This window comes from Pseudorasbora parva, chromosome 25 (genome assembly GCF_024679245.1).
Source record: "Pseudorasbora parva isolate DD20220531a chromosome 25, ASM2467924v1, whole genome shotgun sequence".
Classification (NCBI taxonomy): Eukaryota; Metazoa; Chordata; class Actinopteri; order Cypriniformes; family Gobionidae; genus Pseudorasbora; species Pseudorasbora parva.
In genome coordinates, this window is record NC_090196.1 from 9468572 (window position 1) to 9493285 (window position 24714).

Below are 24714 nucleotides of genomic sequence, written 5' to 3' on the forward strand. Positions count from 1 at the left end.
TGGTTGGGGCGCGGTCATGGAAGGCCGCTTTGCGAGGGGTCTATGGGAGGACCATTATTCGACCTGGCACATAAACTGCCTGGAAATGATGGGGGTTTACAGGGCTCTCAGGAGTTTCCTCCCAGAGCTTCGCGGGTACCACGTTCTAGTCCGTACAGACAACACGGCAGTCGTGGCATATCTGAACCACCAGGGGGGGTTGAGGTCACGCCCGCTATGCAAACTGGCGCATCTAATCCTTCGCTGGTCACAAGACAGACTGTTATCCCTCAGGGCAATGTATATCCCGGGGATACAGAATCAGGGGGCAGATATACTATCGAGGCAAGGGCTGAGGCCCGGGGAATGGCGGCTCCACCCAGAGGTGGTGGAGGCGATTGTCAGGAGGTTCGGCCCAGTGGAAGTGGATCTGTTTGCGTCTCGAGAGGTTCTCCCTCACGCACCCAGCCCCGCTGGGGTTGGACGCCATGGTACAGACTTGGCCAAGGCGGCGTCTGTATGCATTTCCCCCCGTCGCTCTGCTCCCAGGGGTCCTGGAGAGGGTTCGGCAACAGGGAGTCAGTCTCCTTCTGGTAGCTCCTTGTTGGCCAACTCGAGTATGGTTCTCGGACATAATAGCGCTGCTGGCGGATCACCCGTGGCAGGTCCCTCTGAGAAGGGACCTCCTATCGCAGGCGGGGGGCACAATATTTCACCCCCGCCCCGAAATCTGGAACCTCTGGGTCTGGCCCCTGAGGGGGCCAGGTTCCGAGAGGAGGGCCTGCCGGCAGACGTTATAGAGACCTTGCTTAGCTCTAGGGCCCCGTCTACTAGGAGATTGTACAGCCTCAAGTGGAATGTCTTCGTCACTTGGTGTAGAGAACGTGAGGTGGACCCAGTTAACTGCCCAGTGGCTTCAGTACTGGAGTTCCTCCAAGATCGTTTCTCTGCAGGGCTTACCCCGTCCACACTTAAGGTGTATGTGGCAGCTATTGGAGCTTTCCACGCTCCGTTAGGTGATGGGCCTTTGGGTAGGCATCAATTGGTTGTACGCTTCCTTCGTGGGGCGTGTAGGTTAAGACCTGTAGTGCGTACCAGAGTTCCAACCTGGGATCTTTGGTTCTTCAGGCATTTCATCCTCCGCCCCATGTGACGGCGGAAGAAGGGAGATTATTCCTTTTGTGTCCAGTTCGGGCCCTAAGGATCTATCTGGAAAGGTCGGCTCAGTGGAGGAAATCAGACCAACTGTTAGTGTGTTTTGGCTCACCCAAGAAAGGGCTGCCTGCGTCAACCCCTACTATCAGTAATTGGATTGTGCAGGCAATAGCCTTGGCATAACAGGTGCGCAATCTGCCTTCACCTATTGCCTTGAGAGCCCACTCGACTAGAGGCATGGCCTCTTCGGTGGCCCTTCTGTCCGGAGTCCCTATGCAGGACATCTGTGAAGCGGCTGGCTGGGCTACTCAGCACACATTTATAAGGTTTTACAGCCTACACCTCCCTGCGACCCCCGGTGGCAGGGTACTCCAGTCCTGATTGTGCCTGGTCTCCAGCTCACAATAGGGCAGGCGTATCCTTGGTGTGGCCTAGTGGGTACTCGTTCCCCAAATCGTCGTTCCGATGCAGTGCGAAGTTCCCTCGATATAGGGAACGGCTCGGGTTATGTATATAACCCTTGTTCCCTGAGAGGGAACGAGCACTGCGTCTCGTCGCCACACCGCGTATCGCCTGAGAGCATTATGCTTCATCGCGATAATTGACGCTACTATGCGCCGGGCTCCCCTTTATAGCTTCCGGGTATGCCGTCACATCTACGTCATGACGTAGGACCAATAAGGATTGGACTAGTTTCATTCATACTTCAGACGCGTTCATGCTAAGGGAGTATCCCCAAATCGTCGTTCCGACGCAGTGCTCGTTCCCTCTCAGGGAACAAGGGTTATATACATAACCCGAGCCGTTATATCACATTAATATTTTTCTTTTCTTTTTTACATAAGAAAATATTTAAAATATAGTTTGTATTTTATAAAGGTTCAAAGGATTTAGGGGTCGTGAGCATCAAAAAGTTTGAGCTTTGAGAGTTAGAGCTTTGAGAGTTATTTTTATGATAGATTTTTTTCATAGAGGTCACACACAAACCAATTTAGTCAAATTGGTCAAAGATCATTAAAGAAAAATAAAGAAAAATACATTCAAACCAAATCAAACTCAAAATGTACTGGACACCTAACCGAACCTAAACCTAAAAGGGAATATTACTTTTTGGGGTTTCATCCTATTTTTTATGTTATGTGTATATGCTCGTTTCATATCTTGTTCATAGTTGGGGGGCTTTGAGTTGGCAAGAACAGAAACTTCTCTTCAGAAGAATAAATCCAAAAAGAACAGTGCTTTCCATTACAGCTCTCCACAACTGCTTCAGAATATCAACCATCCTTACGATAAAGCATGTGAGATCTACAGGTATGGCACACAAAAATCATTGAAAATGTGTATCTTATTCAAATAAAGGATGACTGTTACTGACCATACATGCTCTTTTTAGTTTTGGCATTGTCTTGTGGGAAATTGCAACCCGAGAGGATCCTTTTAAAGGTGTGTATCACCACCACAATCAATTTTGTTAAAAAATAAATAAATAAATAAATAAATAAATAAATAAATAAATAAATAAATAAATAAATAAATAAATAAAATCTGTTAATCTTCGTTTTTGCCTGTGTTTTTAGATTGTTCTTCCCACAGTCAGATCTATCAAAAAGTGTGTGTAGAGAAGGTCATGGAGCCACTTCCTATAGATTGTCCCAAACAGCTAAAAGAGCTCATCAATGCCTGCCGTTCATTCGAGCCCTTCCTAAGACCCACAGCAGGAGGTAAGACCCTATCACACAAATTAAGTTACATAAAAAAGTGGGCCATCACATTTTATTCTGTGATTAGTACATACATGAATAGACTTTTTGAAAGTGAAGAAGCAGCATCACTTTCCTATGCCCTATACCAGGGTGTAACTCTGGCCCTTGAGATCCACTTTCATGTTTCATGTGTTTAGTTCTAACTCTAATCAAATACACCTCAACAACCTAATTATGGTCCTCAGTATCAGCCTGGTCTCATTGTTTATACATGGGTATCAATACGTAACATTTTCAGGTGCGAAACATACATTGTTTTTTATGGAGGGATTTTTCAGTCAGATTATAAACTAAAAGTCTAAAACTAAAAGTCTTAAACCAAAACTAAAAATCTAAATTTGAAACTTAAAGTCCAAGTCGAAAATGAATTTGGTATTTAGGATTGGGCATTTGGTATTTAGGATAGGGCATTTTCTATTTAGGATTGGGCATTTTCTATTTAGGGTTGGGCATTTGGTCATTTAGCCATTTAGGATTGAGGATTGGGAATTTGGTATTTAGGATTGGGCATTTAATCATTTAGCCATTTAGGATTGAGGATTGGGGATTTGGGGATTTAGGATTGGGCATTTGAGGATTGAGGATTGGGGAGTGTATGCAAATTAGGAGGCGTGGCCCAAATACTGGAGGCTGGGTTTGAAATGGCTGGTGCGCAGATGCACCTTATGGACAGCAGAGGGAGCTCCCAGTGCTAAGGAGCACACTTTAATGAAACCAAACGGAGCGAGTGAGCGGCTTGAGCGCAAGGGGGTAATCTAGCGCTCGGAAAGCGTTCCACCCCTAGGGGCTGCCATTGCTAACCAAGCCATCACCTGCTGTTAGCATCCCATTGACTCCCATTCATTTTTGAGTCACTTTGACAGTGAATAACTTTACATCTGAGACGTTTAAAGACTCCATTTGTCCATTGTTTATTTCTAAAGAAACACGACAATGTATAAAAGGCTCCATTACCTTGTATCTTACACTATCGCCCCGCAGAAGCTGTTTTTGTAAAAATAGGCTAACGATTGCGTCATAACCAACGCGACCCTGTCGCACAGTTGAGAAATTACCGTATAGACCTGAGGAGACGCTCCCAGGCAACCTTTTACTGTCTATGAGGCAGTCGGGGGGACGTGGAGACATGTCCTGGAGACTAGTCTGATAAAGTCAAGGGGGAAGAATGGGGAGAAGCCCATAGTGAGCCAAAAGCAACGGGAGAAAATATTTAAACAACGTGATTCAGATTTCGCTTTCCACATCTACTAGAAGACTCACAGCTGTCAGACAGGAGGCTCACGTCACATCTACGTCGTCAAGCTCAGTCTGAGCCTGCGCAGTTCGCTCAGCCATCAGGAAGTGAGTGCCCCTAGGTTGACTTCATTATTTCGCCGTAGACGTCAATGGGGTCGCTGTGTCCATTTCTTTTACTGTCTATGCTTGAGCGAGGACCTATGAGCGAGGACTGTGCGATAACTTCAACTTAATGACAGCTTTGTAACATTTGTGGCCTCAATCACAAAGTCACCAGTGAAAGGAGTGCTATCGGTCTGACGACGAGAAAGCAGCAGACAGTGCAGCAGGTAAGATGCTAACATTAGCTACTAGTTATATAAGCTGATATTGCTAATATGCTTTAGTAAGGAATTATTATATTGGCATTCAAAAGCATAAGGAGCGTCTACTCTCTTTGATGTCATATGTTGTGTGTGTGTGTATGTATGTGTGTATATATATATATATATATATATATATATATATATATATATAAACAAGGTTAGGAAAGCAATCATGAAGGCCAGTGACGATGTAACAGCAGGGTTTTTGTGCAGTGTAAAAAGGACCGCAATATATTGCTATATTATGCTCTGACTGACATCGTCTTAACGTATACATACATACATACACACACAACATATGACATCAAAGAGAGTAGACGCTCCTTATGCTTTTGAATCGCAGTACTTTGATGTCATAAACCGATAGGTCTTGCAGTGTGCAGCGTTCAAGTCGAACAAGCCTAATTTCTTTTCTCTCACAATTTAAATAAAATGTATATAGGCTATATAGCAAAAAAGAAAAAAACATAAACAAGACCATCTAGTGGCAATGGGAGAGGAGTGTATCTACTAATGTCAGAGGGGTTAACCGCAGTTTAAAAAACAAGGCAGCATGTACCAATATAATAATTCCCTACTAAAGCATATTAGCAATATCAGCTTATATAACTAGTAGCTAATGTTAGCATCTTACCTGCTGCACTGTCTGCTGCTTTCTCGTCGTCAGACCGATAGCACTCCTTTCACTGGTGACTTTGTGTTTGAGGCCACAAATGTTACAAAGCTTTCATTAAGTTGAAGTTATCGCACAGTCCTCGCTCAAGCCGCTCACTCGCTCCGTTTGGTTTCATTAAAGTGTGCTCCTTAGCACTGGGAGCTCCCTCTGCTGTCCATAAGGTGCATCTGCGCACCAGCCATTTCAAACCCAGCCTCCAGTATTTGGGCCACGCCTCCTAATTTGCATACACTCCCCAATCCTCAATCCTCAAATGCCCAATCCTAAATCCTAAATGGCTAAATGATTAAATGCCCAATCCTAAATACCAAATTCCCAATCCTAAATCCCCAAATCCCCAATCCTCAATCCTAAATGGCTAAATGACCAAATGCCCAACCCTAAATAGAAAATGCCCAATCCTAAATAGAAAATGCCCTATCCTAAATACCAAATGCCCAATCCTAAATACCAAATTCATTTTCGACTTGGACTTTAAGTTTCAAATTTAGATTTTTAGTTTCGGTTTAAGACTTTTAGTTTTAGACTTTTAGTTTTTAATCTGACTGAAAAATCCCTCCATAGTTTTTACATTTGGATAGATGCTAAAACGTACATTATGGACACATTAATAACATTTAAACGTAAACTTTATAACATATTTATAGCTAAAAAAACGAAATATTTATGAATATTTTGTGTAATAAAGATATTTGTATAATTTACCTTTTTACCATTTTATAGATGAATTGTAGATCCCTAAACCCTACCCCCAAACATAACCATTTTATAGAGAAGAATATATATAAAAATATATATAAAACGTAATGGACACTCATAGGAATGAAAACGTCTCAGGTTACGTATGTAACCCTAGTTCCCTGAGGGAACGAGACGCTGCGTCGAAACGCTGTGAGAACGCCTCTGCGTTAATGCGTCGTGAAGCGCCTGTAGAACCATTCCATCGGAAAAAAGATTGATCGTCGGCGTGATGACGTCATCGACCGGAAGCTATAAAGCGTCCGTGAAAACAAACAGGAACTAACTTCTGATAAAGCCTGAAGTAAGTGATCACGGACACTCCGGGAGTATGGCAAAGCGACGCAGCGTCTCGTTCCCTCAGGGAACTAGGGCTACATACGTAACCTGAGACGTTCCCTTTCGGGGAACTCGAGCTGCGTCGAAACGCTGTGAGAACGCTTATACCCACATCGCCATAGGACCAAGTGTCTCGTATGTGTGAAGCCGAAGCGCACACGGTTACGAGAGTACCTGCGCCCCAACAGTAGATGCCAGGTCTAGTTCGTAGAACCTGACGAAGGTTAATGGAGACGACCATCCGGCCGCGTTGCAAATATCATGGAGGGAAGGCCCCGACAAAAGTGCTTTCGAAGCAGCCATACCCCTGGTAGAATGTGCCCGGACAGCCAGTGGAGACGGCTGCCCGGCCGCCTCGTAAGCAAGTGAAATGGCCTCGACCACCAACTTGCTCATCCTCTGCTTAGATACAGGGGCCCCCTTCTTAGGGGGCCCGAAACAGACAAATAACTGATCAGTCTTTCTCCACAGGGCAGCTCTGTGGACATATGTATCCAACGCCCTAACAGGGCACAGCAGATTTAATCTTTCCTGGTCTGACATCGAGAAAGGAGGAGGACAGAAGGCTTGGAGAGTGATGGGGCCCCGTGGGCTCGTAGGAACCTTGGGGACATAACCCGGCCTGGGATGCAGAAAGGCTTTCACCATCCCAGGCGCAAACTCTAAACATGAGGGTGCTACAGACAAGGACTGAATATCTCCTATTCTTTTGAGAGATGAAATGGCCAAAAGAAAGATGGTTTTTAGGGTGAGGAACTTGTCCGAAACCTCCTTTAAAGGTTCGAACGGTGGCCCAGACAAGCCCCTCAAGACAATGGCCAAGTCCCATGCTGGGACCCTCGAGTGCATAGCCGGCCTCAACCTCAAAGTGCCACGGAGGAAGCGTGTAATTAGAGGGTGTCTTCCCAAAGACACTCCACCGAAAGGGACGTGGAAGGCACCCAAGGCCGCCACGTACACCTTTATTGTGAAGGGGGTCAACCCTGCCGAGAACCTTGCCTGCAGGAACTCCAGCACTGTACCAACCGGGCAGTTAACTGGGTCCCACTGGCGCTCTCTGCACCATGCTGAGAAAAGTTTCCATTTCAGAGCGTACAGCTTCCTCGTGGATGGAGCTCTGGAGTGAAGGATGGTCTCTACGACCTCGGCCGAGAGACCTTCCTCTATGAGCCTAGCCCCCTCAGAGGCCAGGCCCATAGTTTCCACATCTCCGGGCGTGGGTGCAGGAATCTCCCGCCCGCCTGAGAGAGTAGATCCCTCCTGGTCGGAATCTCCATCGGAGAGCCTTCCAGGAGAGATATCAGGTCCGAAAACCACACTCTGGTCGGCCAGTACGGAGCCACTAGAAGTACCTGGGCCCCGTCCCGGCGTACCCTCTCCAGAACTCCTGGAAGCAAGACAATCGGGGGGAAGGCGTACAGAGGTAGCCTCGGCCACTCCTGTACCATGGCATCCAACCCCAGCGGGGCTGGATGGGTCAGAGAAAACCACTGCGGGCAGTGAGAATTCTCCGCCGAAGCAAATAGGTCTATTTCTGCTCTCCCATATACCTTCCATAGGAGCTCCACCACCTCTGGGTGGAGTCTCCATTCCCCGGGCCTCGGCCCCTGCCTCGACAGGCTGTCTGCTTCCTGATTCAGGACCCCCGGGATATATAGTGCTCTGATTGACAGCAATTTCCCTTGGGCCCACAGGAGGATCCGATGTGCCAATTTGTCCAACGGACGGGACCTCAGACCCCCCTGGTGATTTATATAGGCGACCACCGATGTGTTGTCTGACCTGACTAGCACATGGTGGCCCCTGAGGTCGGGCAGGAACTGTTTCAATGCAAGAAACACTGCGAGCATCTCTAGCCAATTTATGTGCCAGTGCCGCTGATGTTCCTGCCATAGACCCTGGGATGAGCGACCACTCATGGTCGCCCCCCAGCCTGTGAGAGAGGCATCTGTCGTTAGCGTTACGCGACGAACATGAGCCCCTAACACGGGACCCTGAGATAAAAACCCCGGGTTTTTCCACATGACCAGAGCACGTAGGCATCGCCGCGTGACTGTGATCGTGCGGAGCGGATTTCCCCTCGGGGAGAATCCCTTTGTTTTGAGCCACCACTGCAGTGGCCTCATGTACAGTAGGCCAAGAAGTATTATGTTGGACGCTGCTGCCATGAGACCTAACAGTTTCTGGAACTGTTTCACAGTGACAGCCCGGCCTAGCTTCTGTTCTTTGACTGCTGCCAGGATCGATGCTATGCGTGTTGGCGATAATTGCGCCCGCATTATTACCGAGTCCCAGTTCACACCTAGAAAAGTGGTTATCTGAGCCGGAGAAAGCACACTCTTCTTGGCGTTCAGCCTCAACCCCAACTTCGACATATGCGCGAGAACAGCATCTCGATGCTGAACCTCCATCTGCTCTGTAATCGCTAGAATCAGCCAGTCGTCGATATAATTCAGTATGCGGATGCCCTGCAGACGCAACGGCGCCAGAGCTGCATCCACACACTTGGTGAATGTGCGGGGTGACAGTGCTAGACCGAAAGGAAGTACTCGATATTGGTATGCCTCTCCCCCGAAGGCAAACCTGAGGAACTTCCTGTGATGTGGAAGGATGGAGACATGAAAATACGCATCTTTGAGGTCTATGGTGACAAACCAATCCTCTTGTTTGATCTGCGACACAATCTGTCTGAGTGTGAGCATCTTGAACTTGAGCTTGGCCACCGAGCGATTTAGTAGACGCAGATCTAATATCAGGCGTAAGCCCCCATCCTTCTTCGGCACGATGAAGTAACGGCTGTAAAACCCAGACTCCCTGCTGGGAGGGGGAACCCTCTCTATAGCCCCTTTTTGCAGGAGTGTCTGTACTTCCTGTGCCATTACCAGAGCCTGCTCCGGGCCCACCTCTGTAGGTAGGACACCGCTGAAAGGAGGTGGGCGACTTTTGAATTGAATGGCGTACCCCCTTTCGATTATCTGCAGGACCCAATGAGATATATTTGATAGACATTTCCACTCGTCTAGAAAATCTACTAAGGGAACCAGCCTCTCGAGGCTGGCCTCTGGTGTACTTTGAGCAACAAGCACAGTGCCCTGAAGCGGCGGACCGGCAGGGAACGACTGACTTGACTGCTCGGGGGCCCCCCGAGGGGGGCGCGGACCACCCTCGGGTGGCCCGCGGAGACCGACTGCGCCCCGGCATTGCGGCGGGGTTGGCAGCGCGGCCCCCAGAGGGTGCCGCAGGGAAACGGGTACCATTGGCAGGGGTAAACACCGTTTCCCTACGGGGGGAACCACCCTCAGCGTCCTGACGCTTCTGGCGTCAGGAACGCTTCGACGAGGCCTTCTTGGCGATCAGGACTGTCCTCAGATCAGCCCTGCCCCTCGAAGGCCTCGTCTGAGAGCGCCGCCCCTCGTCCCCGCGCTGAGGGGGAGTTTGGGTAGCGACGCTCTGCTTTTGTTTTGCCCTGTGCGAGGCGCTCGTACTCGGTTTGGGCTGCTTGATGTCAGCAGCAGCCCCAGAGACCTGGACACGGAGAGGGAGGAACTGCTTGAGCGCCGCAGCTTGCTTTTTCGACTCCTGGAACCTCTCGGTGACAGTGTGAACTGCGTCACCGAAGAGGCCTCCAGGAGAAAGCGTTGCATCAAGCAGGAAAGCTTTCTCCCTCTCCTTGATGTCAGTGGGGTTTAGCCATAAATGCCTCTCCGTGGCCACCAATGCTGCCATAGAGCGGCCAACACATCTGGCCATCTCTTTGGTGGCCCGGAGAGCTAAATCCGCAGATGTACGCAGCTCGGCTACTATATCTCCCCCCACGACATCACTACTGTCCAAATCCCTCAGCAGGTCAGCCTGATATGCCTGCACGATAGCCATAGTGTGCAGGCATGCAGCAGCTTGACCCGCTGCCGAGTACGCTTTGCCCACCAGCGCCGACGTTGTTTTAAGAGGTCTGGTGGGCAAAGTCGGGGCCTTAAGGGACGATGCCGAGGAAGGCGAGAGATGGCTCGCGAGCGTCTCTTCAACCTTTGGCATCGCCCCATAACCATACTGTTTCAGCCCGGCGATGTTACTGTAGACCGAAGTCTGCGGGCTGAAAACACGATATGATGCCGGTCTCCTCCATGATCTTGCCACCTCAGTGTGCAAATCATGGAAGAACGGCAGGCCCCGTCGCTGAGGTTCTGAAGCGCGAGAAGGCAGGAATCTTTCATCTAGCTTGCTTACACGCTTTCTTCCTGCCTCATATCTCTCAGCTGGCCAGTCGATGTTAAGCCTGGCCACAGCTCGCGTCAGAACCTCAACGAGCTCCTCACATGCAGGGGACTGAAGTGGCGAGTCTTCAGTCTCGATGCTTTCAATGTCCACCTCCTCAGAGCTGGACAATTGAAGCACCGGCGACTCTCTCGGGGGGGAAGAAACCGCCATGCGTGCTTCCATGCCCCGAGAAGAGCCGCTGGATGGTGCAGGTGAGGGCAGAGATAAGGCAGCGCCCGTCTCTAACCCCTCTGCAACATCCAATTGTGATCCCCACGACTGCAGCCTCCGCTCCGCCTCGGCGGCAGCGGGACCAGAGCCACGGGGAACACAAGCCGAGGCACCCTCCTCAAAGAGTGCCCGGTGGGAGCGCAGCGTTCTCAGCGGTAACTTTTCACAATGCTCGCAAGCAGCCCCCTCGAGGGCTGCCTGGGCATGCTGCGCTCCCAAGCAGGCTACACAAAGAGAGTGTGTATCCCCGCTCGTGATGTAACGTGGGCAGGGATGAACACACCTCTTAAAACTGCTTTCACTCGCCATAGTAATCTATCTATTTTATTTTCACTTTGTTTTGTTAATATATATGCAATATTTAACAAAAAGGGTGGAAAAACTCTTCAATAGACAGACAAAAACACCAAATAGACAGACAGGTTCACACAGATTGCTTGCTGAAGGCTCAGAAGCTAGTTCCTGTCGTCTCATAACCCGCGGACCCTGTATGTCTATTTAATGATCGCGGGTGCGGGGCGGGTTGTAAAAATATATACAGTGGTGCGGGGCGGGCCAAATAACTTCATAAAAGCTGCCCCGCGGGTTGGTGCAGCACTAACAGTTACCCTGAACGCTGCAGGAGGAGTTCACATGCAGGTGTTCTTCTGGCGTCACGTTTGAAATGTCTTCATCCCAGGTACAGTCAGTGGCATATGTTTCAGCATGTCATATGAATATAATTTCATGGGTTTTATTTTTTTCAAACACCAAATAATCGCGATGCTCACGTTTACAAGCCAGCGTGATTACAGTAGTCTATTGGTTATACCGTTTTACAGAATCTATATGATACTTCAATTAAATGTTTGAGTGGTAGGTAATCACCATAACAAGCATGACAGCATCGGTCGGGCACACCTCCTTCAGCTCATGCCAACGAGCAAACGCTGGTCCAATGTTGATCTTCGTCCTGCCTTTAATCCGATCACTTTTTTGTTTCCTCTTATTGCTTTCCTCCAGCAAAACCTTTTCTTTCTTATTTGTCTGTGCTGCTTTGGAAATGACTATATTATCCGACGAACAAAGTTGGGCTCGCACGTCCGAATTTAAGGAAGTGTGGGTGTTGGTGGAAATGACGTATATGCCGTAAAGCAGTCGAATTTTGTAGTTCTTTTTGTTCTCGGGTTACTACCCAACACCCGAAGTTTAAAAGTACGAATTAAAACGATACAGACCCGTCAGGCTATGGCAGACGTGTCATTCAACCTATTGTAAGTCGTTGTATCATCACAAGAGTCTTTAAAATATATTATGAAGTTTGAAAACTTCTCACACTGAAACAGCAAATCTAACACTCACAACAGTATCCTCTAAAGTTTAAGAAAATACCTAAACAGAATTTTCTGAGCTAGAGGAGCTCTTACATTTATCACTTTTAAAGTTCAGAAGAGTCTCAACAACTTTACAAGTTGTGCTCCAAGTCAAGTACTTGAAAGGTCCTAAAGTAAAAAACATTCAACACATGCCAAATGTAATGCAGAAATAAGGTTAACATTACTCTTATTTGTTGACACTCAACAATTACACAACACAAGAAAGTAGAGCTGCACAGTTTATGTGCATTGTTAATTCGTTTCCATACCATCAGTACCTGATGCCTTTGGATAAGTAAGTGCATTTTATTCATATAGCACCTATCATAGATAAAATCACAAAGGGCTTTACAAAGTACAGAAATGTAACAATTTACAACAACAACAAAATATAAAACATAAAAGCCCAGTCAACTAAAAGCTTGTCTAAATAAATGTGTCTTCAGCTGCTTTTTAAAAGAATCAACAGGTTCTGCCACATGCAGCGACCGGTAATAATATATTTTAATATATTTTATAGTAGAAATGTTTGAGTTCATACTGAGACATTTTTCTATTTGTAAAGTTGGAAAGATCTTTGTCCTCCTATGAATCTTTAGAGGAGACAAATGTGAGACTACCAGAATCTCTGGTAAAGAGAAAATCTCAGTGTGTGATGATGTTGAGGTCTCTTCTATTTGAAGGAGACCATTGTGAGAAGCAGATTTGATCTTAATGTAACAAATGTGTAGAAACTTTGAGTTTGTTCGCAAAATGTTATACATTCCCCCGAGAAATTTAAATTTGATTTCAAAACCTTTGAGCTCTTTGGAAATGAACGCAAAGTTTTTCAGCAGAACGCAAATGTTTCCCTATCTCGAGGGAACTTCGAGCTGCGTCGAAACGCTAGGGGAACGCCTCTGCGTGATGCATCATGAAGCACTCCTGAAATCAGTCCAATAGCGGGAAGATACGTCATAGGCGGTTGACGTCATCGACCAGGAAGCTATAAAGCACACCCGGACCAAACAGTCATTAGCTTTTCTGTGCCTTCACAAAGCGCTCTGTGTGAATTGTATGTCCATTTATTGTGTGTGTGTTCAAACAAAGAAAAAGAAATCGCAATTAGATCTAGTGGCGGGGTTAGAGACGGGTGATCCCCTATCTCTGCCCTTACCCGCTGGATCTCAAGCCTCAGCTCGCGAGTTGGAAGCACGCTCTGCGGTTTCTTCCGCTCGCGCTGGGGCACATGATCCGCAAAAGCACTCCAGTTCCAAGGAACTGGATGTTGTTAGCGTTGAAGAAACTGACGATCTGTTACCACCACTGCACACACACGCTCAGGAGGAGCTGGAGGTTGTGACTCGTGCCATAGCCAGATTAAGCCTTGACTGGCCGGCTGAGCAGTATGAATCACAAAGACAACAGAGTAGGTTAGACGAAATATTTCTGCCCTCTTACACACAACCTCATAGGCGGGGCTTGCCATTTTTCCCGGACCTCCACACCTGGGCTAAACCAGCATCAGTGAGAGTATTCAACCCTTCAACATCAGAATATTCTCATATAAATGGGTTGAAGGCTCATGGTTATGCGGCGATGCCTCGGGTGGAAGAGACGCTCGCGAGCTATCTCTCCCCCGAGTCAGTATCTTCGCTGCGAGCCCCGCAGCTGCCCACCAAGCCAGTAAGAACAACGTCCGCTTTGGTGAGCAGGGCGTACTCGGCAGCAGGGCAGGCAGCCGCCTGTTTACATACGGTGGCCGTCCTGCAGGCGTATCAAGCCGATCTGTTGGGGGATATTAATGAAGAAACGGAAGAAGTGGGGAGAGAGACTATTGCAGAAATTAGACGGGCTGCAGATTTGTCTCTTCGTGCCACCAGGGAGACGGCCAAATTCATCGGCCGCTCTATGGCAGCCCTGGTGGCCACGGAGAGACATCTGTGGCTCAATCTCTCAGATATAAAGGAGAGAGATAAAAAGTTTCTTATGGATGCGCCTGTCTCTCCCTCTGGCCTCTTCGGCGACGCAGTAACAACAGTCGTCGACCGTTACCAAGAGGCCAGGCGGCGGCATTTCAGAGATTTCTCCTCCGTAAAATATATTCCGATGGCAGTCCCCTCCAGGAAAGTGTGGCTCGCTGAGGCGCCCGCTCTCTCCCGGTGCCATCGGGGGGGAGGGGGGGGGGGGTCTGCCAACCCTGCCACCATTGGTGCTTCAGGGCACGGCGGTCGAGGCAGGAAGTGGTGCCGGGGGAATGGCGACTCCATCCCGAGGTGGTGGAGGAGCTATGGATTCGCTTCGGGCGAGCTCAGGTGGATCTGTTTGCATCTCGAGAGACAACGCACTGTCCATTATTTTTCTTCCTCACACATCCAGCCTTTCCCCCTCTGGCGTTGCTCCCAGGAGTTCTGGAGAGAATACACCGAGACGGGGCTCAGCTCTTATTGATAGCCCCGCTCTGGCCGGGCCGAGTATGGCTAGCCGATATTATGTCTCTCCTCGAGGGTCCTCCCTGGGAAATCCCAGTCAGGAGGGACCTTCTCTCGCAGGCCGGGAGGTCAGTACTGCACCCCCGCCCGGAGCTGTGGAAACTGTGGGCTTGGCCCCTGAGGGGGCCCAGCTCATGAACACGGGTCTATCTACCGAGGTGATAGAGACCATGTTGCACTCCAGAGCACCATCCACAAAGAGACTTTACACGCTCAAATGGAGAGTTTTTGTCGCCTGGTGTACAGCCCAGGCTCTGGACCCTGTTAACTGCCCGGTCGGTTAAGTTCTTGAGTTCCTACAAGAAAAATTCTCTGCAGGGTTATCCCCTTCGACGCTGAAAGTGTATGTGTCAGCGATATCTGCTTATCATACTCCATTAGATAATACATCGTTAGGGAAACACCCGTGGGTCACGCGTTTCCTTTGTGGTACTTTGCGGCTCAGACCTGCGGCACGCTCAAGGGTGCCTACCTGGGACCTGGCCATAGTTTTAGAAGGCCTAATGTTGGCCCTGTTCAAGCCATTAGAGGAAGTGTCAGAAAAGTTCCTCACACTAAAGACGGTATTCCTTCTGGCAATTTCATCATTGAAAAGAGTAGGAGACCTACAGGCTCTATCAGTGGCACCCTCTTGTCTTAAGTTTGCACCAGGAATGGTAAAAGCATTTCTCTTCCCGAGGGAAGGATATGTTCCCAAGGTCCCGACTAATGTGCCGGGACCAGTAATGCTGCAGGCTTTCTGTCCGCCTCCTTTCACAAACCAAGACCAAGAGAAGCTAAATCTGCTGTGTCCGGTCAGGGCCCTAGATGCATATGTCCACAGAGCTGCCCTGTGGCGAAAGTCAGAACAGTTGTTTGTGTGTTTTGGGTCCCCGAGTAAGGGAAAACCGGTGTCATGAAAAATCCTGTCCCCCTGTGAAATCGTGTCCGCAAGGCCCCGCAGAGCGATTCTATTGGCTGAAAGAAATTTAAATAGGTAATCTGTTCAGAGCCTGATTACAATTCTCACACAATCGCGTTTTGATTTTTACTGTTTAAATTGTGTTAAAATAGTCTTTATTGTCTTACAAAGCATATGTTTTATATATTAGTAGTATATAACTGAAGCTATACGTGCTTATATAAGTATATAATTCAGAACATGTTTTTGCTCCCATTATAGCGATCAATTAAATATTTCAAATGAATGTTTTGCGTGTGTACTTAGTGTGGCAATGAATTCATAGTTTATTAGTTTATTATTTAGTTATTTTTAAACAATTGATTGTCCAGAACCATGTATAACAACTTTTGATCAGGCATTTAAAACCGCTACCAGCGGACACGATTTTACAGGGGACAGGATTTGTCATGACACCGGCTTCAAAGCAGACGCTTAGCAAGTGGATAGTCGAGGCTATTTCACTCGTTTACGAGTCGGCCGGACAGCCTTCACCAATGTGGGTCCGCACCCACTCCACCAGGAGTATGGCTGCCTCTATGGCTCTTATTTCGGGAGTTTCACTGTCAGAGGTATGTGATGCGGCTGGGTGGTCCTCTCCGCATACATTTGTGAGGTTCTATAATCTAGATGTGGCCTCTACCCCGGGGTCCCGGGTGTTTCTGGGTTGAATTCACACATACAGACATTTGGGACTCTGGCGGCGTGGGTATGGAGTTCCCCTAGCGTTTCGACGCAGCTCGAAGTTCCCTCGAGATAGGGCATGTCTCAGGTTACGTATGTAACCATGGTTCCCTGAGAGTGAACGAGACGCTGCATCGTTATGCCATACTCCCGGCATGCCTGTGATTGATTTGTTTGGCTTTTTCAGAAGCTAATGACTGTTTGGTCCGGGTGTGCTTTATAGCTTCCTGGTCGATGACGTCACACCGCCTATGACGTATCTTCCCGCTATTGGACTGATTTCACGAGTGCTTCATGACGCATCACGCAGAGGCGTTCCCCAAGCGTTTTGACGCAGCTCGAAGTTCCCTCTAAGGATACCATGGTTAAATACGTAACCTGAGACGTTTTGCAAGGGAACACAAAACATTTGCGAGAGAATACAAAACCATTGGAAAACATTTATTTCCTTCATGTAATATTTTGAACATGTCCCTTTAGGAGCTCCATAGAATGGAGATGAACCTCACAATCATATGGATTCTGAAGATTTGGACTTATAGCGTACAAAAATAGGGATTGTATTTATGAATTTGTTTTGTGTTTTGGCATATTTTATTTTATTTTATTTTATGGTTCATTATTGCCAGTCACACCACAGGTCTATACTGTGAAAATGCCCCATGGCAAACTAAATAAATATTAGGCTACATAATGAATAATGGTTAAATAATTACAGAAATGTTTTTCATTTTAAGGATTTAAAGTGTTGTTCTAAAGACTTGTTTAACATGTAATCTTTCAAAACAATCTTTTGAGTTTGTAGAAGACAAACTTTGTAGAAATAAATACGAATGTGGATCTCGAGGGCCAGAGTTGCCCAGGATGTGTTTTTCTGCAAACAACCTTTTTTATAATTGTGTTTGGTTTTTGCCATTATTAGAGTAACAAAACCAACTGATACAATGCAGGGCAGTGAGCTGTTGAACATTAAAGGGGGGGGGGGGATTGCATCCTTCATATCTCTGAAAAGTCTTTAGTTTTATTATATTTATAAAATAAATCGTGTGGGCGGAGCAAAAGAATGACGAGTGCGCAAAGCCATGACGTCCTCAAGCGTGGAGGAACCCCATAGCTATCGAGCTCAGCTAATAGATATATGATCCAGGCTGAAATAAATTGAACAGGAGAAACAGCAGCAGCAGGACGCCCGTCTCTGTGGTATGTACTGTATTTAGTGGCCTGTCAACATTTGTGTGTTTACTCGACGTTTATGATGACATGATTCGGTTTATGGACAATTGTATGCGACAAAACCTTAGCAGTAGCAAGCAAAACGGTTTTGCACATCAGACTAGTGTAACGTTATACAAACATTGGAGTCCGTTAGCTAATTTTAATGATGAAGCACGCGATCGTGTCTGTTATGTCTGAAAACGTTCAGCATTACGTGAGCTGGCCAGACTTTGTGATTTTGGGGTATTGGAGGATGGACTTATAGTTGACCAGTTAATAGAAAAAACGTCATGTAACCAACTGAGAGAGAGACTTTTACTAGAGCCAGACTCCACGACACTAGCGGATGCTTTAGTAATTGGAAAGCAACTGGAAACGGCCCTAGCGGAGGCACGCAAGTTCACGAGCCTATGACGTCATCACCACCGTTAGTTCAGCACACAGCGACTGCAGAAGCAGCTGACAGGGTGAGTGACAGTTTGGATGTACAGAGAGTGGACAGGGGTATGGCGTTTAAATGAAGTCAAAAGTCGCGCGCACGAAAACCACGAGCACGCGAATAAACCCAAGCGCGCAAAACAGACCCACGAGAGGAAAATAGCAACGCGAGAGCGCATCTGTGCACCCGCGAGAGCGCATCTGTGCAGCCGCGAGCGCATTTGTACACCGCGAGCGCGCGAAACAGTATTTAGGGGCGGAAATGAATACTAGCGCAAGCCCCTGCTGCCTAGCGCGCACAACTGCAAATGAGCGCTCGCGTGACTACTCAACACTCGCTCGCTCCTCGAGTTGACTTTTGACACTTTGAGGGCGGGGCAATGACTTTTGTCTTCCCACCTGTGATTGGTCATTTGTTTAATCAGTTTTACTCTTGTTTAAACATGTAGCAGGACTAGGACAAGGCACGTTTTAAGGAACCATTATGTCGGACCCTGAGCAGGTAATTTAATTTTTAAGTCTTTGTGTTTCGAGTGCAATATATTCAATATATGAAATTGTATTGTACAATTTCAAAGGTATTTTGTTTACAATCATCTTGAATAGTTTGTAGGCCTATAGGACCTTAACACCAAAAAAGATAAGCTAATTTAAGATAAAGCTGGCTAACCCATAAATGTAGGATGTTAAAGGTTAGTTTTGACCTACATTGAAAATATACAGTAAATAAATCATCGCTGAGTAGCATTTCTAGCTACTTAAAGCTAGTATGCTAATGTACTAAACAAAGCAGCGTAAATGCAATCTTTGTAATTTATTCAAACCACAGCACCGACCCCTATTGCCCTATTGCTATTATCGTAATGCCGTTTATAAAATGATTAGAACACATTACAAACGGCATTAGTGAAACTTAAGGGTTACATCACTGAAAGCGTTTTTCTGCTGATGGTCTATGTGACCCTGTAAAAAGTGTAAAACAAAAAAAAGTGACGTTTTGATGTTTTCTGTCATCCTATATGCAAACAATTAAGAAAATAATTTTGATAGATGTACTACTAAGACCATGTTTGAAATAGGGAAATTAGTAAGTAAAATCAAACTTTGATGCTCATTATCTATTTTTTTTAAATACTTTCCTGGACTCAAAGGATGAGTAGAGATAATGTAACCCTTTCAACTTTTGAAGTGTGTTTATCACAAAAGTGACATGGTATCTTAACATCTCATTAATTATTCTTTGTTCTGTCAATAGCTAAGACACCACTTTTTGGCAAATCTTTTACACAAGTTGCAACAGGCCTTCAGCACAATACCACTGGATTTAGATTATCTGGAGTTTCTGTGTCGTCAGGAGCTGTATATTCTGGAGGCCCTGTCCAGTCACATACAAGTACCCCCTGCTATCATTTACATTTACATTTAATCATTTAGCAGACGCTTTTATCCAAAGCGACTTACAAAAAAGGGGAGAGTAATAGAAGCAACGAAACAGACAAGGCCAACAACCGTAAGAGCTGTAAGAAATCTCAATTAATTAGCACAGTACAAATTTTTTTTTTTTTTTTTTTTTTTTTTATAGACATGTACAACAAAAACTCACGTACGCAAAATACAAAACACTGGATTTTGATAGCTATGATAACAACCCATTAGGACTAAGGCTGTTGCCCCAGCTGTTGTCGTTAATGCAGATTCAGTGGCCCAATGGGTGGTATCACCCAGGCTTTGCAAGAGCTCTTTGACCTTATACGGGCACAAGCGGAACATCCAGCACCATGTGTCAGATAAATAAATCACAAAGATTGCATTTACGCTGCTTTGTTTATACATTAGCATACTAGCTTTGTTAAGTAGCTAGAAATGCTACTCAGCGATGATTTATTTACTGTATATTGTCAATGTAGGTCAAAACTATCCTTTAACATCCTACATTTATGGGTTAGTCAGCTTTATCTTAAATTAGCTTATCTTTTTTGGTGTTAAGGTCCTATACAAACTATTCAAGATGATTGTAAACAAAATACCTTTGAAATTGTACAATACAATTTCATATATTGAATATATTGCACTCGAAACACAAAGACTTAAAAATTAAATTACCTGCTCAGGGTCCGACATAATGGTTCCTTAAAATGTGTCTTGTCCTAGTCCTGCTACATGTTTAAACAGGAGTAAAACTGATTAAACAAATGACCAATCACAGGTGGGAAGACAAAAGTCATTGCCCCGCCCTCAAAGTGTCAAAAGTCAACTCGAGGAGCGAGCGAGTGTTGAGTAGTCACGCGAGCGCTCATTTGCAGTTGTGCGCGCTAGGCAGCAGGGGCTTGCGCTAGTATTCATTTCCGCCCCTAAATACTGTTTCGCGTGCTCGCGGTGTACAAATGCGCGCTCGCGGTGTACAAATGCGCTCGCGGCTGCACAGATGCGCTCTCGCGGGTGCACAGATGCGCTCTCGCGTTGCTATTTTCCTATCGTGGGTCTGTTTTGCGCGCTTGGGTTTATTCGCGTGCTCGTGGTTTTCGTGCGCGCGACTTTTGACTTCATTTAAACGCCATACAGGGGGCCCAGGGAGAGTGGGCGCAAGAGCTGTAGCAACTGTGGCTCCCCTAAACATGCAACCAGAGACCAATCATGCCCTGCCCAGGGAAAACGTTGTCATAACTGCAACAAGTTGAACCATTTTGCACGCTGTTGTCGCTCCTCTGCTGTTTGCCATGACAATGCTGCTGTCCCCATAAACACGGTACAGACCTCACAGCCTTCGTTCAAGCTCTGCACATGCCGTGTGGGCACTGCTCTCATTCCCCTCCTTGTGGACACAGGGGCTAAAGTGTCAATTTTGAACAAATGCACTTATGACCGCTTCTTCAGTCACATTCCTCTGGAAGCAGCAGCTAGACCCCTGTTAGGCTACGGCCATTCTCCCATCTCCACACTGGGTGTGGTCAGCCTCTCCGTCAGATATGATCAACAATGTGCGCCTGCCACTAAGTTCTGTATCACCCGGAAGGGAGCTAACATTATGGGCTTAGACTTGTTCCTTGCCCTGGGTTTTACTGTGAGTGATGCTAGGGGCCTGCATGTCCTGCAGGTCGCCACCTCCTGGCCTGACCGCTACCCAAAACTGTTCAACGGGCTGGGCTGCATGACTGGATTTGTACACCAGCCTACGGTTAATCTGTCGGTCCGCCCTATTATCCAGCCCCTTCGGCGCATTCCCCTGGCTCTTCGTGATGCGGTGGAGGCCGAGCTTCTTCGCCTGGTAGAGGCAGATGTCATAGAGCCAGTCGATGCCTCGCCGTGGGTGTCTAACCTGGTAATAGCGAAGAAAAAGGGAGGCACACTGCGACTCTGTGTCGATCTCACAGATGTAAACAAAGCCATCATCCCTGATAAATACCCCCTACCTACGGCTGAGGAGCTCACTAGCCATTTCCATGGTTCCTCTGTCTTCAGTAAGATGGACCTGCGTAACGGCTACCTGCAGGTCCCTTTGGCACCAGCCAGCATGGACCTTACAGCGTTTGTCACGCACGTGGGGGTCTTCAGATTTAAACGTATGGCATTTGGACTTTCATCAGCCCCAAGCTGTTTTCAGAAAATAATGTCACTTATATTGGCTGGTATCCAGGGTGTCTCCATCTATCTGGATGATGTGGTGGTGCATGCGCCCTCCATTGCACTGCATGACGATCGCCTGGAGCAGGTTTTTCAGCGTTTCGAACAGCATGGGGTCACATTAAACTCGGAGAAATGCATGTTTGGGGTTGAGGAGGTCGAGTTCCTGGGCTTCAGACTCTCAAAGGAGGGCATCGCCCCGATTATGTCCCACACTGAGGCAATTCTATCCTTGCCAGACCCGCAGTCACCATCCCAGCTGTCTTCCTTCCTGGGGATGGCCGCCTACTACCTCAGGTTCATGCCACATTACTCTGACTCAACGGCCCCTTTGCGCCAGCTGCTCAGGAAGGATGTTACGTGGGAATGGACCCCGGCCTGCCACGAAGCTGTGCAGATCATCAAACGGCAGCTCACGTCCCCACCCACACTGACCCATTTCAGCTTGACTGCGCCCACCATGGTCACCTGCGACGCCTCCGGGGTGGCATTAGGCGCTGTGCTCTCCCAGACTCAGGAAGGGGTGGAACGCCCGGTGGCTTTCGCCTCACGAGCACTTACTCTGGCAGAGCAGAAGTATTCGGTGGGGGAGAGGGAGGCCCTGGCCTGCCTGTGGGCGTGCGAACGCTGGCATGTTTACCTATACGGGAGGCCTTTCACCATCCGCACTGACCACCAAGCGCTGACGGCACTGCTGGCGACTCAAGGCTCAGGACACAGGCCCATGAGACTGCTGAGGTGGGCTGACAGGCTAAACCAGTACAATTTCAGCCTGGACTTTTTGCCTGGGCGGGCCAACACGGTGGCCGACCTCCTGTCTAGAGCTGTGTCCGTGACAAAAGAGACGGGCGGGGTGACACCAGATATAGAGAGCGACGAAGACTGGGTCCACATACTGCATGGGCCCCTCAGCTCAGTAGTCACGCTGGCGGAGCTGCAGCATGCCTCAGCTGCAGATGAGGCACTCACGATTCTCCGTACCTATGTCCAGGATGGCTGGCCTGCCAAAGTGGATGACGAGCTGCTTCCCTATTACCGTTTCCGCAACGAGCTCTCCTGCTGGGGGGCGGTGTGCCTGGCCCGGGGCCACCGTGCGGTCGTTCCGGAGATTCTCAGGTCCAGAGTACTACACATGGCGCATGAGGGCCACCTGGGGGTGGTCAAGGTGAAGCAGCGCTGCCGGGACACAGTGTGGTGGCCCCACATAGACTCTGATGTTGAGGAGCTGGTACGTAACTGCGCTTGCTGCCTCCTGAGTGGGAAAACCAGTCAACCTGCCACAGCCCCTCTCGCCCCGACCCCTTGGCCTTCTTCACCCTGGGAACATATTCAGGTCGACCTCTGTGGCGAACTTCACGGGGCACCTGCTCACGCTCGCTACCTGCTGGTTGTGCACGATCTTCATTCAAAGTGGCCAGAGGTTTTTCAGCTGAGCTCCATCTCTGCACACTCCATCATCGAACGCCTGGACAACCTGTTTGGCCGCTGGGGCCTTCCCAGTGTCATCACAACAGATAATGGGCCCCAATTTGCATCTGCTGAGTTCACAGAGTTTCTCATGGTTCGGTCTATCAAGCACATTAGGACGGCAGTGTATCACCCAGAGAGCAATGGGGGGGTGGAAAAACTCTCAAAAATGGAATCCGTGCCTGTCTGGAGGAAGGGAAAATCTTCAGCGATGCACTCAACCAAACTCTCCTGACCATTCGGGCATCCAAGCATTCCACCACGGGAGTATCACCTGCATTGCTCATGATTGGGCGCGAACTAAAACAACCACTTGACTGTTTGAGAGCGAAGCCAGCACCTGTACGTGGGAGCCCAGGGCTCCAGAAAGTCAGAGCTCAGGTGAAAGGTGCACAGGCCCAGATGAAAGAGAGGTTTGATGCCAAGCATAGGGTGCAGACCCCCTCATTCTCTCCAGGTGTTTGGGTCAGGGTCAAACACCTCCACCGCCAAAATAAGCTGCAGTCATACTGGTCAGAGCCCCTGCGAGTGTCTAAGCAGTTGGGCCCAGCCACTTACAGACTGGAGAACGGGACTCGTTGGCACTCAAACCGCCTGCACCGAGTCGCAGCCCCCACAGCACCAGCATCACCCCTGTCCCCAGCAGCGGCCTTAGGTTGGCAGCCCAAACCAAGAGCTAACCGGGGGGGGGGGGGGGAATCCACCAGCATTGCTCGACGCAGCTTCGCGGCCAGCACGCCCTCAGAGAATCAGGGCCCCTCCCATCTGGCATGGGGACTATGTGACAGGGTGATAGTGACATGTGAATGTGGGCTAAATGTTATGTTTCAGCTTTCAAGGGGGTGGGGGGGGGAAATGTTATGTCTGAAAACGTTCAGCATTGGGTCCTGTTGGACTGTTATGTTATTCACTGCATGTGACAGGTTACGGTGCCTTTAAGGCTGAGAGCAGTGGTTTACGGCAGGGTTGTAAAACGGGAGGGGGGCTGTTCGGATGGAGAGTAAAACGTGATATGAACGAAGTTACACGGTGTGTTTATTGAGTCCTACACAAACACAACAGTGTCGTTTACTGATGTTTACTCACGCGACAACAGCATAGACATTTGAAGCAGTTTTACTCACCGGCTGCTTCAAAATCAGGACCGAACCTTCATCGCTGGGAACGCTCCATCAAAAACATACTTCTTTGGTATGATTTGGTGAAGTCCTGACAGCAGTGACTTGCTGTGCTAAAGCGTTGAAGTCGATTGATGTCACAGATAGGAATAAAGTGGAGCGCGGCGGGAGTGTATGGGCGTGCATTTCCTCTCTCGCTCTAGTCACACGCGAGCGCGCACCCTACCGGGAGAAGAGCCCGTACGACCCATACATAAATGATTGCTCAAAGACAGGGCTAACATAATGGCTATAAATACTAATGACAAAATAATTGAACATGAAACAATGAACCAGTAAAAAATCAACAACAAAACAAACAAATAAAAATGAAGTACATGAACAATATGACTCAAAGAAAAAAATCAATGGTCAACATATCTGTTAAACCTACTTTTAGTGAGATATTTCAAGAAAGGATAAAGAGCCTACAATGGCCAAAAAAGTCTTAATCTTACAGCTAATCTTCACTCTTGCTCAGAAAACTGACATCATTATAAAATTATTATTATTATTATTATTATTATTATTATTATTATTATTATTATTATTATAAATTATATTATAAAGAAGATGATTCAAATAGATATTTGAATATGTGAACAAGAACACACAAAGTTATGTTTT

The 24714-nt window shown here is 47.6% G+C and overlaps 1 protein-coding gene across 1 annotated transcript in view; it reads left to right on the forward strand.

The window, feature by feature from the left end:
* The window catches only part of LOC137064785 (mixed lineage kinase domain-like protein), a 59330-nt gene that overhangs the window by 31627 nt on the left and 2989 nt on the right, over positions 1-24714 (forward strand). The window contains exons 8-10 of the mRNA XM_067436299.1: positions 2306-2445; positions 2528-2577; positions 2712-2855. Of these exons, the coding sequence (XP_067292400.1) occupies positions 2306-2445; positions 2528-2577; positions 2712-2855 (334 nt within the window). The remainder of the gene's footprint in view (positions 1-2305; positions 2446-2527; positions 2578-2711; positions 2856-24714) is intronic.